The sequence below is a fragment of the Lepisma saccharinum genome, chromosome 24, assembly GCF_977018435.1.
Source record: "Lepisma saccharinum chromosome 24, izLepSacc3.1, whole genome shotgun sequence".
Classification (NCBI taxonomy): Eukaryota; Metazoa; Arthropoda; class Insecta; order Zygentoma; family Lepismatidae; genus Lepisma; species Lepisma saccharinum.
In genome coordinates this window covers 62,199,167-62,215,121 of record NC_139252.1, presented here as the reverse complement: position 1 = coordinate 62,215,121, position 15,955 = coordinate 62,199,167, and the positions used below count along the sequence as shown (strand labels likewise).

The following is a 15,955-nucleotide window of genomic DNA, read 5'->3' as shown; positions in this document are numbered from 1 at the left end:
TCCCGATGGGAAAATGTTCAAAATTTCCCGAAGTTCTGGAATTCTCGAATTCTACACATCATTTTAACTTTAAGTGATTGTTTTTGCATTTCTGGTACAAAAACTAACAATTTTCGATAAATTCCAGACATTTACAACGCCGAAAACGTCAAGAATTGATGACTTTTTAAAATGACCATTCGGTATTTCCTGACTGTTTGGGATCCTGAAAAGTCGTCGGGAATTCATTTGCCAAAGTCAGGATCGGAATGGGAATTTTTTTTCCCGATCCCGGTCCCGACTTTTCGGGATCCCGCACACCCCTACTCTAGTCTCTGTTAAAGCCTTTCTTACCCAATTTTCAAAACAATAAATTCATTCATTAATAAGGCTCGGAAGTTGATGACCTAAAAAATGTCAAAAATTGACCTGCAGAATGATCTAAAAATTCTTTAAAAATTACCTAAACACAATTTTCGATCTGAAAATGAAGCTTGATTTTCTTTCATAAGTTACAAGAGAGTAGTTAAATAATTCGACAAAACTGTTGTTTGGTGGTTTAACTACTGAAGCAAAGTGACAAAAGCAATTAAGTGCTAATGTAGTTTTCCTTATTTCTACTTCAAGCTTACATAGCTTTTGTGTTTGTCGTTCACCTTCTTTCAGTGTGAACCTTCCACGATACAGTAGTCGGCCAGCTTCTGAAAATACAGTTGTGTTTCACGTACATTAGATTATATTCTTTTAAATATTGTGACCAATTTCACTTTTAAACCACAGATTAAAGCGATAAGGGAGGCCACGAAGGAACTTCAAAATAGGCTTCACATCAAGAATTTTAAGTTTGCTCTAGGAAATTATTGAATGCATTAGCAAATGTTTCAGTTAAAATAATATTGTACTTTCCATTGACTTTATTTTCCATTAAAGGCAAGCTTGCTAAAAGGACCATGAAATATGTAAGCTATTCTAGCAAATGCACTTAAAAAGGGAGAAGGGAAAGAAGCTTCAAAAATGAAGAAAAATTCAATAAATCGGCAAAAAGTACTGAAAAATAAACTAAAAAAAAGCCAAAAAATGCAAAATAAAAATACTGTTTTCTGGTTCTAACTGAAGAGAAATGGGTTGATATCAGGTTTAGCATTGTTTTCAAGGCTCAGGAAAAAAAATGACTAGTCATCAAATTCTGATAACACCTGCAAAGTGTGTTATGCATCATGTCAACACTTGAGTGTGAAAACTTCAAAATTCAACATTTTTTATTCCTACACATATCAGTTCATAGTAACAAATTTTAGTGCTTTATGAATTTGCAATTTTACATCGCAAGAGTAAACTCACTGACAAATTAAAAGATTGGATTCAAAAGGGAAATGCATCAAAGCAATTCTCTTGTCAAAATTAATCCCAAATCAAACTATATAGTAGCTTTTATACATTGAAACGAGCCAGTAGAATTTGCTAAGCACGATCATTGTTCTGTTATTAAGATATACCAAAAAATATAAACAACACAATTTCAGACTTCCTTAGTACATTTCAAATCCAAATAAATATTGTCAAAAGTATAAGTCGTGTAACTAAATTAGGTAAATGGATTCATAACTTTTGATACATTTTGAGTGATTTGTCAAAAAATGCAAAATAAAAATACTGCTTTCTGGTTCTAACTCAAGAGAAAGGGTTTAGCATTGTTTTCAAGGCTCAGGAAAAAAAATGATTAGTCATCAAATTCTGAGCCCTATTCATTACTTAACAAGAACTAAAAGTACTCCATCTCGGAGAACTAAAATGTCTTTACCCAGGTAAAAAGCTGAGGCTGTAAAGAGACAACAATAAGTCCATTTCATGCTCGGATAGGTTAATCAGGACTGGACCTACAGTTTAAAGTAGGAAATGAACCACTGAATGAACAGCGAAACTTGAAACTGATTACGAGGTAATAGCTTTGCCACTACACTATTTGAGAAGCCTCCCCCCCAATTGTTTGAAGAATAATTTTGTGTACGAGTATTTTCCTTTGCTTTCTGCCTTTTTGGGTTAATCCCTACGAGGAGAATGAATATTGATTACATGAAACCTTGCCAATGCTCTATGAACTGAGCTACCAAGCCAACCTTGGTTTCACCTGGCTTTTTGTTGTCGCTGTTTTACCTGTTTGCGTCAAATCATAACAGAAAAATATAGTTGTAAAATATGAGTTTAAGTGGTAAACTTTCTTTTTGATTGTCCTTACAACTTGACTGTCTCTCTTTTTACACTGCACCTAAGAGTCCTTCATGTTTGTAAATTGCTTTTATGCCAAGCAAAAGATTGTTGTGTGATAATTTAATGGAATAAACATAAATAGGCTCCACTGTAATCAAATGGTTATAGTGCAGGAGGCCTTAGAAAGAGCACTTCGCGGGCTAACAGCAGACGTCGCTCGCAGGCCGAGGTACCAAGAGGCAGAGGTCACTCACCCTTCCAGAAGGGTGCAGCGAGCTAGCTGTGGCAACCGGGCTCGCTCATTCGCGGACCTGATTGGTTCTCGCACACACACACCCTCATATTGTCGTCTGCTGTAAGCCCGCGAAGCGATCTTTCTAAGGCCTCCTGCACTATAGCAATCTTGCTTTTTGGTGCAAGTGGTCCCAGGATCGATTCTCAGTGGGAGAAAAATAATTGGGTTGACCTGGCATCAAAAGGACAGGCTCTGGTCTAGAATGCCAGATAACAGCAGCAGTAGGACTCTCTATCTGCTGAGCATGTGTCACCAACAAGAGGCAATTTGGCAAGGTCTCAAGAGGGGTGTTGCACCATGAAGTTTAATTAAAGAAAAGTAGACGCAGAAAACTCCAAAGTTCGAGTACTTTCCTAACCTATTACAGCTTCATGTACCCTAGTCCCTATTATCACCATAAGTGAACAGTGCATATTCATGAACATGTGGCTCTATTTCTTACCCCAATTGTCAAAAAATTTAAAAAGTAACAAAATCTTACAACATTTCTACAGCAGCGTCAATTGAAATATATGTATTCAACTGTCATTAAAATACTTTAATCCATTCATCCTGTACACAAATATGGAATGAATATAAATGATGATTTTGGAGAGGTAACAACAAAGGCAATCATTTAAGGAAAACGACTGCGATTTCAAGATTGCTTTTTTAAGGAATCTTCCACTCAATAAACACACCAGGCAAAGTACACTAAAAGGCCTTCAATCCTTGAAGGGTAGATTGGAGGCAGGAAGAGATTAAATGAAACCAGAGTATTGCAAACTAGCTCCATCAAAACAGCAGCATGAAAACATTCTAAGAAAGTTGGATTATGGCTAACAATTTTCATAGCGGGAATTGTAGCTTTCCTAGCAATGTGATTCCAACACGTGTTCTTGGGCTACCAGCCAAGTGAAATCACCATTACTGGCCAATGTTTAGAGTGCATACATTGCTCTCATCTTCAAGGAACAAGATGAATGTACGTGCTCTAAACGTTGGATCTAATGTCAATATCGTAGCGTATCGTTTTGGTTTAAGAAATATTGACCCTGGTAGACCTTGTCAGATCCTGCTTAGAAATGTGTAGGATAAAACTTTTACAGGAAATTGTAAGAACACTGGCCTTTGGCTAGAGGTGACGGGAGGCCAAGCGAGGGATTAAAAAGGTGCGCATGAGAGCGACACGGGATCTTTTTGTTTGGAATCGTCGGGGAAGCAGGAGCTATTGGTCTATTTTCTAAACTGATCAGGGTAAGCTATCCTTTGTCCTTATCTGTCATTCACATTGCTCAGTTCAGTATAAAACCTAATCACGAGTCTATATTAATGTTAAGTTAGATATTTGTACCTGGCCCTTTCAGGGATCTCTACCATCAGTAGTGTTAATCGGGAGGGGCAAGTTACATCCCTATTTAAGATCCCCGCGTTGATGTTGGAACGCTATGATATAACCTAGTTTGTAACTCGAGAACACTTGCTTGAATTTTCAAAGCACTTTTCCTTTCATAGAACAGGTAGATAAAACAAATACAGTGGTACCCCGATTCTAAGTTTCTGGATTTTACATTTTCTCCCATCATACATTCAATCTTGTTGGTCCAAACATAGTAAAATTTTCCTCAATTTTAAGTCTTCCCGCATTTTCGGCTTGGTCCCCTGAAAAACTTAAAATCGAGGTTCCACTGTACATGAAGATCACCTGCAAGAACATAGGTTAATATCTATGCAAGCGCTTCCAGCTCAGCCTTTCTACAATGGACACTACTGCTCTATCAGTCAATACTTAATCCCCAAAATAACACTGAACAATAACTTACCACGCTCAAAATAGCTAAAGACGGACAAATTCCCATCACAAGGTAGAACAACGTCTCTAGCCACTTGTATTGTTCGTGGAAGAGCTGCTGGTAGAGGATCCCGAGTGAAGCGAGAACCCAGACGGCCCATTTCAACTCGGCAGCCCAGCCATTGGGAGGAAGCGGCTTCAGGGTGAGCCATGGAAAGTAGGAAGCAGCTATGAAGATGTAGATCATTGCACGGTCACCACGGTGAAGGAGGTCCTTCAGGTGGCTGAAAAAAACACACACAATTCTATTTGATATGTACCAAAATGAAACAGAAATGAAAAAGTATTTATTGCACCTATCAGGGTGTCTAAAATATCATAAAATCAAAATTTCTGGACTTTTCCAGGTCTTCCAAAGCCATTCGGGCAATTAATGTGTTTAAACACCACACTTAGAATCTCACTTAACCAAGATTTTAGAATATTCAATTTACATGTTAAAAGCAATAATGAGATGGGAAACTGAACAAAAATCGGTTGTTGGGTAGAAGCGTTTACATAATACTTGCCACCAAGGTGGATTCGTCTAAATCGAGGTGATTTTTTTAAAATAAAATTACTGATTTATATCACTTTAAGGAAATAATTTATAGAATAATGTACATAAGGATTTTGTAGATATGAGAATCACTTTTGGTGAAAGTACATTAATCTCGTAATCATTTAATGGTGTTTATTGGGCTCTAAGGAAACAAAAAATATCAGAAACCCAGATTAAGCCTAATACAGCATTCTCTCTTCCACGGACTACCTGGCCAATACAACACACTACCAAACCAAGTTGATATTTTTAAAAACCAGTCAAGTTTTAAAAAGCTACTGTGTAACAACATGTAATCCACTTTATCTCATTTGTATGTATGCACAAACATGAAGTATGAAGGAAAAAAATATGGATTTCAGTTTATGTTATTATTATTTATTGTTACTTCCATTGTTATTACATTCCAATGTAAAATGACCAAAGCTGTATTTGTAATTCTCTGGTAAATAAAAAAAAAAAAAAAATATGTACTGCTCGTAGGGTGAAGCTCAAACGAAAGGAAATTTAAACTGTAAACACCCTTAAATTTCACATGATTTAAAATTCAATAATTTTTACAGGAACAAAACGGCAAACATTTTGGTTACAATAATATACAAAATGCTAATCGTGTTAAATTGTAAACAGTGTCATTATCATTAAACTAAATAAACATGGCAACTGATATTTTGCAAGCTATAATTAAAAAAATGCCAAAATTCAGCTACAAAGACTATAATTTCTTTTAAAGTTACAATTAGATAGTACATCCAGAATGTTTTTAATTTCACTGAGATAAAAGTTACTAAAATTATTATAGATTCATTAACACACTCAACAAACATTGCCACATAAACAGAAAAATTTATATTTACATATAATTTTTTATTTGCTTTAATCAAACTATTCAAATATTTTACAGGGCCGTTTATCAGAAGCATTTCTATAAAATAACATACATCTACATGTATGGTGGGATTTTTAGTTTCTTTAACAAAAAAAATCGATGTAAATAAAAAAAACAAAAAATATTTTTATCCACTCTGCTTGCCACGCATTATCTAATGGTTAACAATGGATGTTTTTTAATGAAAAATCATAACAATTATAGCCTAAATAATACATAATTGCAGTAAAAAATTAGTAATATCTGTATTGATCCTAATTGGCAATTCCAATAGCCAATTACTGTAGTAGATTTCTGAATGAGAACAGTTCAAAACACAGTGTCCAAATTCAAGAACTCATCAAGGAACATACTTGGTGTCATCTTCGCTGAACAGCTTAACTGGGACATTCATGTCCAAGAACAAACTAAAAAAGCTTACGCTGTGCTAAGATCGTTATACAGTTTCAAAGAATGCCTAAAGACAGATATTAAAATGACACTAATACAATCACTGATATTTCCTATGTTGGAATATTGCGACGTAATTTACGGACAAAATCTATCCATTCAAAACAAAACCACAATTCAGGAAGTACAAAATTCATGTTTCCTTTTTGTGTACCACATAAGAAAATATGATCATATCCTCCCAACCCTAAACGCAAACCACATATTTAACATGGCCAGATGCCGAAAATTACATCCATGTTGCTTTACTCAATCTTTTACAAACAAAAACACCTGAAAACGTGTTCCAGAAATTAAAATTCAGAAGAGAATTACATGATTATAAAATATGGGGAAAATCAAAACTTGAGCTTCCAAAGCACACGCTAGTGCTTTTCGAATCTTCTTTTATATATTAAGCTGCAAGAGTGTGGAATGAACTTCCCCCTTCCATAACGTCCCTCACTACGACACGTGCAGTTTACTTGCCGACACAAGATTTTCCTGAATCTGGATTATACTGAGTTATGCAAAATCATGCATTATTTCAGCAGCAAAATGCAGGATCGAAAGTATTAAGAGCAAGATTATGTCTATTAGGGTGGAAATTTTTATTTTGTGTAAAACAAAGTAAAATGCTTGAATCAAATTTGAGATTTTATTCATGATGATAACACCAAAATGTCATTTTACATACCAAATTTAAAATCAAAATTAATAACATTATAAAACTATTGAATGTCACCTTAGACCTCCTCGATGGTGTAGTGTTAACGCCGTAGTCTTGCAATCAAGGGGTCCCAGTTTTGGTTCCCCAATGGAGGCTCAGATCCAACTTTAAACTGTAGGTACAGTCCCGATTAGGCTATCCATGCATAAAGTGAACTTTTAAAACTCAAATCAAATTCACAGTCTTCTTAATTGTGTAGAATGTAAGTTGTATTTATGATTCAAATTTTAAAAAATAGATGCATTACAATGTTAAACAATTTACGTAGTTTTGTTGCTTTCAAAGTGATTTGCATACTGTTGTCTACTTAAAATAATGTTGTGGCACTATAGAACTATTTTCTTTTACAACAGTGTATGAAATTTAAATACAAGATTTCTGATTTCAAAACGATTGAGTATGGACATTGTTCTTTGGAACAGCACACATTTTATTTGTAGTCATAAACACACAAATAACCTCAGCTATGAAAATTAAACAAAGACTGAATACTACAGCAGGTGACTGTGTGTGTGCATTACCTGTTTTTGCTGCAGAAGAAAACAGAATGGAAGAACGTTGAAACAGTAAACAGAAGAACGAGAGATGTTCCGTACACAAGTGCCGACCAGTACTGGGGCCAACTGATGGCTCGCTGCATCAGGGCAACACTGCCCCACACACTTGGTAAGACCCAAACCTGCAAAGAGAAAAAGGGACAGCTTAATGTACATACAAAGAAAAATTATTTGATAATTCAGAAAAGCATGTCAGGTAATTGTTACTTCATTTATATATTACGTGTTACTTCTAGATGTAACTAGCAGTGATAAGGAGCCAAACCCAACATTTTTTTTGAAAGACCAATTCTCAGAATTTGAAAAAATACTTCTTTGCCATTTTTTTGTCCTGAAGACTACCGGATTTAACTTCAAGTAGACTTCATGACCAGTTTTGCCAATCAAGTCACTTGCAAAATGGTGGATGGAAAGGTAAGGTAAGTTCCATGTTCACATAGCACAGTGCCATGAAGGCACATTTATGGGTTGTGGGGGTAGGGTCCCACATATTCTCAATCTCGCCTTTTTTTTAATTGATGTGATCAGCACCATGCTCTGGCTGCCTTTACCTCCTCAGGTGCCCATTGATTTGAGGTTGGGTGAGCAACAGAGCCACTTCCCGGAAAAATTCCAACCTTACACCACCTACGGTAGTTTATTTTGATGCAGGTGAGAGCCAAAAGTCACGAGATTATTTTTGAAGAAAGCAAAATCGGATTTGATTTTTGTTATTTAGCATCACGTTTCTTTCACTTTTGGCTATACGGCGCATGCTTTTAGAAGGAACATGAGTTCGGCCAATACCCAACCAGTGCTACTGCGCTGTTGCCAAACTAACTGCTAGTGCAAGGGAAGAACAGAAAATTCGCGATGTGTCCATTATTTTGATAATGCATGCTTAGTATATATGAGTACAGTGAAATAATATAGTGAATATTTCTACACAGGATTATATCATATCACTGTAGCATATACGAGAAACCCATACCTGAAAGAAGCTTGAAGGTATTTATTCATCACCGCTCTCGTCGTCTTCCTCGATCTCCGTGTCACTGATTTCACTCATTTCCGAGTCACTCTCCTGGAGGTTAATGATAGATTTTGCACCCTTGGAGCCTATACTACTGGTGCTAGGTTTTGAGAGTGACATTATTTAAAATAAAAATAACACACGGAACACACACTATCGCACGAAAGGGCTGTATTTAATCTTTTCACAAACTGTTCCTTGTGGTGCACGAGTGAACGATAAGCGAATAATGTTACATCGGCCTTGCTACGAAAACGCTGAACTCAAACTGACACAGACTTTCAATATTCGAGAACGCCCAGAACAATGAAGGGTCATTGTTTATATCGAGGCGAATTTAACACCCACAGTTTTCCCTAGACAACAACAACTCAGCTGCGTCAACACGGTGGCAACGAAAAAACAGGCGGAAGGAAATGAAAGGTGATATATCCCTTGTTTCTTCAAGGAACGATAACTCCGGCTGTAGGCGACGGAAATTCATGGGACTTGGACAGTCAAGTTCAAAATGTCTTGCCCCATCTTATGATGAACCTTAAAGTGGCGAGTTTTATGAAAACTTCTTGCGCGCAAGAAAAATACAGAACACTGCTTTTAACTTCCGCGCCGCAGTCTCCTAACTGTACAACGTTGCACTCCTGCCATTGGCTGATCGCCACGCACACCCTCTGTGTGGCCCCGCCCGATATCGCTTCTAAAAGTGTGCATCGTATATTCGTGATGAAGATAAGTGATATATTAAACTGATGGCAGAACACTAGCATAGAACACCCATACCCAGGCTGTGATTTGACCCTAGGACCACTGGCATCACAGCGTGCTGTGCTGTGCTATGGTTGGTTGGATTAACTTGGACTTTTAACCACTGCTTTACTTAAACTCTGATTGTTTTGTCTCAGTCTTTTGGAATTTGGTAATTTATATACTCATATTATATAGTTAATTTATATAATATACAGCTGGACATGGACATGTAAAATTTTTATCTGAATCTAAGAAGAGAAAGACAAAGCAATGGATTAAAAATAAAACAGTGGCAAATCAGATGCAAAAGTTTCCCCTAATACAAATTTGAACTGATACAAGATGCAGATTCTTTGGAAACTGGAGCAATTTAAAATCATTAAAAATTAATATAAATTTTAAAACATAGTTTGTAATTGGAGCTACAGCATATCAATGTACTGATGTTTTGCTAAAAATATTTTTCATAATTTCACACAACTTAATTATTGTATTGCAAAATAGATTTCTCCTGACAATGGTGTTGCCAAACTAATGAAAATTGTGCAATTTCTATAATTTCCAGGATAATTATAATCCATGAAAGTGTCAGCTTATATCAGTGATTGAATGTGGACCAATACTTTCTGATATCTGGGTGTGGGCTCAGCCCCAAGTTGAAGTCAATAAGTTCAACTCCAGAGTTTGAAGTGGACATTTCTAGCTAGGGGGGATATTTGGTCGAGCTTTGGGACTAGCTGGGGGATGGTCCTATTCTTTGACATGGTGAAAGTGAGTCAACTGCAAATATATTGGGGGGGATAATATCCCACCTCACTTATGCTCGATTGATGTGTTTTAACTTATGATCATGCTTTTCTGCCACTTTCAGTTGAGTGATGCGGATGAATGGTGATTATAGACTATGGATGAACATGCTTTTGTTATTTAGGTTATTTAATGTCATGTCCGGTTGTTAATGAGAATGATTATATGAAATTGAGGACAGACATTCACAATTACTTCTAAGCCAAAAACTCCATTGGGGATATCAGGGCCTCCCCGGTAGTGCAGTGGTAACATCATCGCCTTGTAATTAATTGGTCCTGGGTTCGATACCTGCTGAAGGCACATAGTGGTTCGAATCTCACTTTAAACTGTAGGTCCAGTCCCGATTAGCCTTTCTGTGCATAAAGTGGACTTAAAACACCAAATCAATTAATGGGGATATTGAAAGTCGACCACGTAACGTGCCTGGCGACTGAGCCAGTTGAAATGGATGAAGGGACTAATTACAAACACTTGGGCAGATAAAGAACACAAATCCCCACAAAGAATTACATGTGCCGTGGGTCTAGGGAGCTGTTTCAGGTGTACTACGGAAGAGGTTGGCATGGTACTTCATTGCCTTCTAGAAAAAGTCACTATTACAACCCACAACAGCCTAAGCAAACCAACTGATCAGATCAATGCAGAAAACAACTATTTTACAGGACTGTACTGTACCTCAAACTTCAAGTACATAAAGTACTGTTCATACATGTGAATCAAATGCAGAAATTTTGTATTTTTCAAAATTTTCACTCTAATTTTAGCTGGAACTCCAGGCCTTCAAAATACAAAAAAAGTACAAATAAGTGTTCTCGGATTACCAGCCAGGTTAAGTTGGTGTTAGCATCCAACATTTCGAGTGCACACATTGCTCTCATCAACAACCCGAGAACACTTGTTCAAATCACGTCACCAGGAAAGCTACAATTTTCTACGTATTTACAAAAAAGTAATCAAAACATATTCTATGTGATCAAAAGTATCCGGACACACCGCAAAATGTGTGTTTATCATAGAGGGCAACGAAGTACTGCCATCTACTGCATGCAGGCCGACCCCCCCATGTTGATCTCCAGAGACCGTCGAGTGTTGAAGAGGGTTGTACAGCGTAATCGTCAATCATCCATCGCCACTATCCCACAGGAATTCCGAATCTACTCCAAGCACCATGATTGTTCGATGCAAGGTGCAACAACTTTGTTTCCATGGCCGAGCAGGTGCCCATAAGCCAAATGCCACCTCTCCTGGTGCAAGAAATGTCAAAACTGGACCACAGAACATTGGAAAAGCATCGTGTGGAGTGATGAATCACGGTACACAATGTGGCGATCCGATGGTAGGGTGTGTGTGTGTGTGACGAATGCCTGGTGAATGACATCTACCACTGTGTAGTGCCGATAGTGAAATTCGGGGGTGGCAGGATTACAGCATGTTTACGTGGCAATGTCACGGCACAATCTTACGTTGACATTTAAACCGCTTTCATGCTGGCTACTGTCGAAGACTAGTTCGAGGATGACCATTGTGTCTTTCAATATGACCAAGCACCCATCCATACTGAAGGGCTTGTGAGGAAGTGGTTTGACGACAACGTTCCACTAATGGACTGGCCAGCACAGAGCCCTGATTTGAATCCCATAGAACATCTCTGGGATGTTTTGGAATGCAGACTTTGTGCTAGACCACACCAACCCACATAGATACCTCTTCTCAATTTGACACTCTGTGAGGAATGGGCTGCCATTCCCCAGGAAACCTTCTGCCACCTGATTGAAAGTATGCCTGCGAGTGAAGGCTGTCATCAAGGCTAAGGGTGGGCCAACACCGTACTGACTGCCAGTGTACCCAATGGAAGCCAGCCCAAACTTGTACTTCATTATCAGGTGGGTGTCCGGATACGTCTGATCACAGAGCATTTACCGTAAATTTTTCAGTCACAAAACATGTATAAATTCCTTATAAGAGTACGTATTAGTTTGTATTTTTATTATTTAGCATTGCTCTTCTGCCGCTTTTGGCTAATCACAACGAGCATGTGTGATATTAGATTAAATTGATGAAGGGACAATCACAAATAATAAAAATTTCCAGACTAGGACTCAGGCTGGGAACGTTGGCCACATGATCAAAAGTCAACCACTTAACATGCTCAGCCATGTATGAAAGTATGCTTTATTATAAAATACATATTTTTGTGTACTTACGCCATGAGTGAGTACATTGGCTACATGTTCAATGGCTGTTGGGATATATGCCTGGTCAGCATGCGCCTTTTCATTCATCCAACGGAAGCTGAAATGAACAAATGAAAATTACTGCAAAGAAAGGACCAATTCACATCACAAATCACTGTTCAGACAACTGTATCCAGAAAAATCTACTTTTTAGCATTCTAGTCATATACAATGGGAAAAAATTGCAACTTGCACATGAAAAAGAGAGATATACTTCCCTGTGGTTCATAGTGCTACTAGAAACTTAGTGTGCCTACATAGTGTTAGGAATGAGATAGTAGCCTACAATTTCAACTTGAATCTTCCATTAAAACATCAAGTCATTTTAATACTTTGACAACAAGAGTACTATGCTGTGACCACTATACCAAATTACCAAACTAGTTCATGATATGCTAAATGCAAGCCTTGAGTTGCCAATGAAAAACTCCACATTTTGCCAAAAATATAAAATAACATAATAAGAACACAAATATGAAGTGATTTTAACAGATAATTTGGAGCACTTTATCCTTTGAAGCTAATACAATTAAATACAACACAATTTGTCACTCATCAGAAGCGACATTGTGAAGAAAATCTTTAATTGCGTTAGTTTTTTTAATTTATTTTAGCTGTTATGTAATATAAAAGAATAATAGAACATTTAGTAAAATATATCACTGACGTGATAATACCTGATTTACACCTGCCGCAAAATGACTTCGGACCTTATGTGAAATTATAACAGATTATTTTGAGGACTGATTATTTCTTCCGAGAAGAAGGAGGTTAGAGAGATTAACACCCTTCGGGTAAAATTAACTGTCCTTACTATGCATTGTGTAAAGGGACAAAGAAAAATGCGGTGAAGTTTTTCGAGCAGTGTTTGTAGAGCCCTTGAGTCAAGAGCCGCATTGCTTCATGCGTTGGCTGCAGAAGTTTACATGCAGCAGTTGGCGTCGAGATCTCTGCGTATGGAGAATCCGCGAATTTGATAGTGCTATCGGCAGCAAGTTGCAGTTAGATATTCGTGGACTGTTTTTGTAGATGTCGTCTGCCTAGTGGACAGTTAACAGTGACCTGTGTTCCGGACATTTGAACGTTCGCGTGATTGACAAAAGAGCGCGTGGAATTTTATTTAAATACAGACTGTTTTTCTCTTGGCAACATTTATAGTGCGAAAAGTGAAAAGAAGATAGACGTCGAAGATCTTCGAGGGAAAGAAGACATCAAGGAGCTTCTACCAATAGTGTTTCCCCCCTAGTGTTGAGAGCTCTTGACATGTGTACTTTTATATCGGAAGTGTTGATTACAGTAAAAGTGAAAACGCAGCGCTGAGTAAATTTCGTAAGTAGGTCGACCATATTCTTTAATTGAGGTTAAAGTGTTTATTTTATGTTTATTAATCTATGCTAACCTAAGATTAATCTAAGGCAACTGGAGGTAATTTTTGTATTAGTTTTAACTATGTAAAACAAAGCCCTCCAGCTTTCCAGGGCAAATTAAAAATTTATTAACCGCTAGTTTATTTTAGAAGTTTGTAATAAAAAACAGTAAAGAATCCTTGGGTTTTCTTAAGCAGTTTTAAAGTGTAAGTTAGAAATGTAAAACCAAAAATATGTTCTAGCGTAAACGAAACCGCGACATTAAAAGTCCAAAAACAACTGTTATCGTTATAAAATCTGCCGTAGTAGGCGGTCTATCACTTTGTAGCCTTGTATCTAGTGTTTTTTGTTTCGAACACGGAATTGTTTCTGCATGAACATATCTGGCAACAGTGTATTACTGCTGATAAGTGAGTTCATTTCATTTCGTATTGGTAGTTGACACAGGAAGGGTGATTTTCTGCTGTAGTGTGTGTGTGATAAATTGCTGTGATTTCGTGTGGTGCACTTTGTGCTGGATATTTTCCTACTGTTTTGTCTACTGTATGCTGAGAAAGTCAGCATTATTGCATGGTGAATTGAAAACGTCCCAATAAAGATGACATGTAAACAAACAGGTTGTGCAAAATCAACCATAATGAAGGTACTGGCAGCCAGCTGCCAGAGGAATGCCTCAGACTGTCATTCCAAAGCACAGATTCGGTGGCTGGAGGCAAAGAAAAACAACCAAATCTACAGACGCTCTCCTAATGAGAGAAATAAAGAAAACCCCTCGACTGACAGCGTCAGAACATGAGTCTGCTGGAAAAAGTTAGTGAGGTCCGAAGTCATTTTGCGGCGAGGTGTATACAATCTCGTTCAGCAAGTGGTCTACAGCATGTGGAGATATATGGCAATACCATAAAAATATCAAATACCTACATGCACTTACAAGAAATATTATTTAAGGCTCGGGTGGACATTTGGCCGATGCCAGAGCAGCTGGTTTTGAATTTTCCACTCTTTACGAAAACCGCTATGATATTCCAAAATGTGAAAAATTACATGTTCTTGGAAATCCTTCTGAAGCATTCACATGGTTTGCTTACACTGTTCTGCAGATATCCTCAATAGTTTAATATGCTTACGTAGCCAGTATTGAGAATATCTACGCAACAGCAAAAAGACGACACATAAAGATACATGTGAATGCTCTAGAAGGAATTTCAAGCACATGTAATTTTTCACATTTTGGAATATCATAGAAGTTTTTAGAAAGGCGTGGAAAATTCAAAAACCGCTGCTCTGGCTTCGGCCAAAAGGTCCAGCGAGCTAGGAAGCATCATACAAATTTCCATGCAGAGATTTGGTAAATAGGTCAGAAAGAGGAAAGCAATTTTTTTTAGATAAGTCTAAGATTTAACAAAAAAGCAACAGAAGATCTTGTGAAACAAAGCGCTTGCAATTCTACATTGATCGAATTCATTTACGGTTCAAGGCTTTTCAACTGAACAATTAAGCGTTTAAGGGTGCATAAGAATTAGATCAATATGCATTACAGAGAAACAACAATCTTACATGATCAAAAAATGCCTGCGCATAAATTCAGCCATCGAAGTGAATGCAGATATCATGATATTAACTTCAAATTAACAGATTCAATTCCAAAAAATTCAAATTTGTCTATTGATGGCAAAGATTTCTTCGGTGATCTCAACTCAAAAACAAAACATACGAACGCAGTATTCACTCACAAGCAATCTGAGGAATGAAACAAGGAAAGATAATAGTTTAGCATGCAAAGAGAAAAACAACAGGGGTAAGAATACAAGAAACTATCCCATTCTACCCACAGATTTATTTTCACATAAAATTACACAATCATTTATCTGCTCTCACGCTAAATATATACTAAATGTAATATTAAACATAAAATTGATGGGACACAATGGCATTCCCAAGGGGGCAGGGGTCATAACCTAGTATTTAAAAAAAAAAAAAAAAATTGAAAGGAACGAAAAGATGGCAAGATGAGGGCTGACTACTAAAAAAAAGTATGCATATCCCTCCCCCTTCCCCTCTTTCGAAAATCCTGGGCACACCACTGATGTGACATGTCTACATTTCCAGCAAAAAATATTCATTTTTACAGAATATCTCCCACCAAGAAGCTGGTTCATGAAACAAGTTGATTTCATTTCCATTCGCAAATGAATTAACCAGGAATATATGTGTGCTGTGAGGGTGCATACATACAGAATACAAAATGCAATTTATTGCAACCACGGTAGATCAGTCATTAGAGCTTCTGACTACCATGCGAGAGACCTGGGTTTGATCCCGGCAGAGG

At 37.3% G+C, this 15,955-nt stretch overlaps 1 protein-coding gene across 5 annotated transcripts in view; it reads right to left on the bottom strand.

The window, feature by feature from the left end:
• LOC145978085 (monocyte to macrophage differentiation factor 2) overlaps nucleotides 1–15,955 on the bottom strand; it is a 105,904-nt gene that overhangs the window by 13,498 nt on the left and 76,451 nt on the right. For 4 of the 5 annotated variants that reach the window (XM_083110514.1, XM_083110516.1, XM_083110515.1 and 1 more), the window contains exons 3-5: nucleotides 12,230–12,317; nucleotides 7,424–7,581; nucleotides 4,285–4,537 (exon numbers count right to left, since the gene is read on the bottom strand). In XM_083110514.1, coding sequence (XP_082966640.1) covers nucleotides 4,285–4,537; nucleotides 7,424–7,581; nucleotides 12,230–12,317 — 499 coding nt within the window. Of the gene's footprint in view, nucleotides 1–4,284; nucleotides 4,538–7,423; nucleotides 7,582–12,229; nucleotides 12,318–15,183; nucleotides 15,367–15,955 lie in introns of all 5 variants that reach the window. The other variant, XM_083110518.1, reaches the window with a different exon arrangement.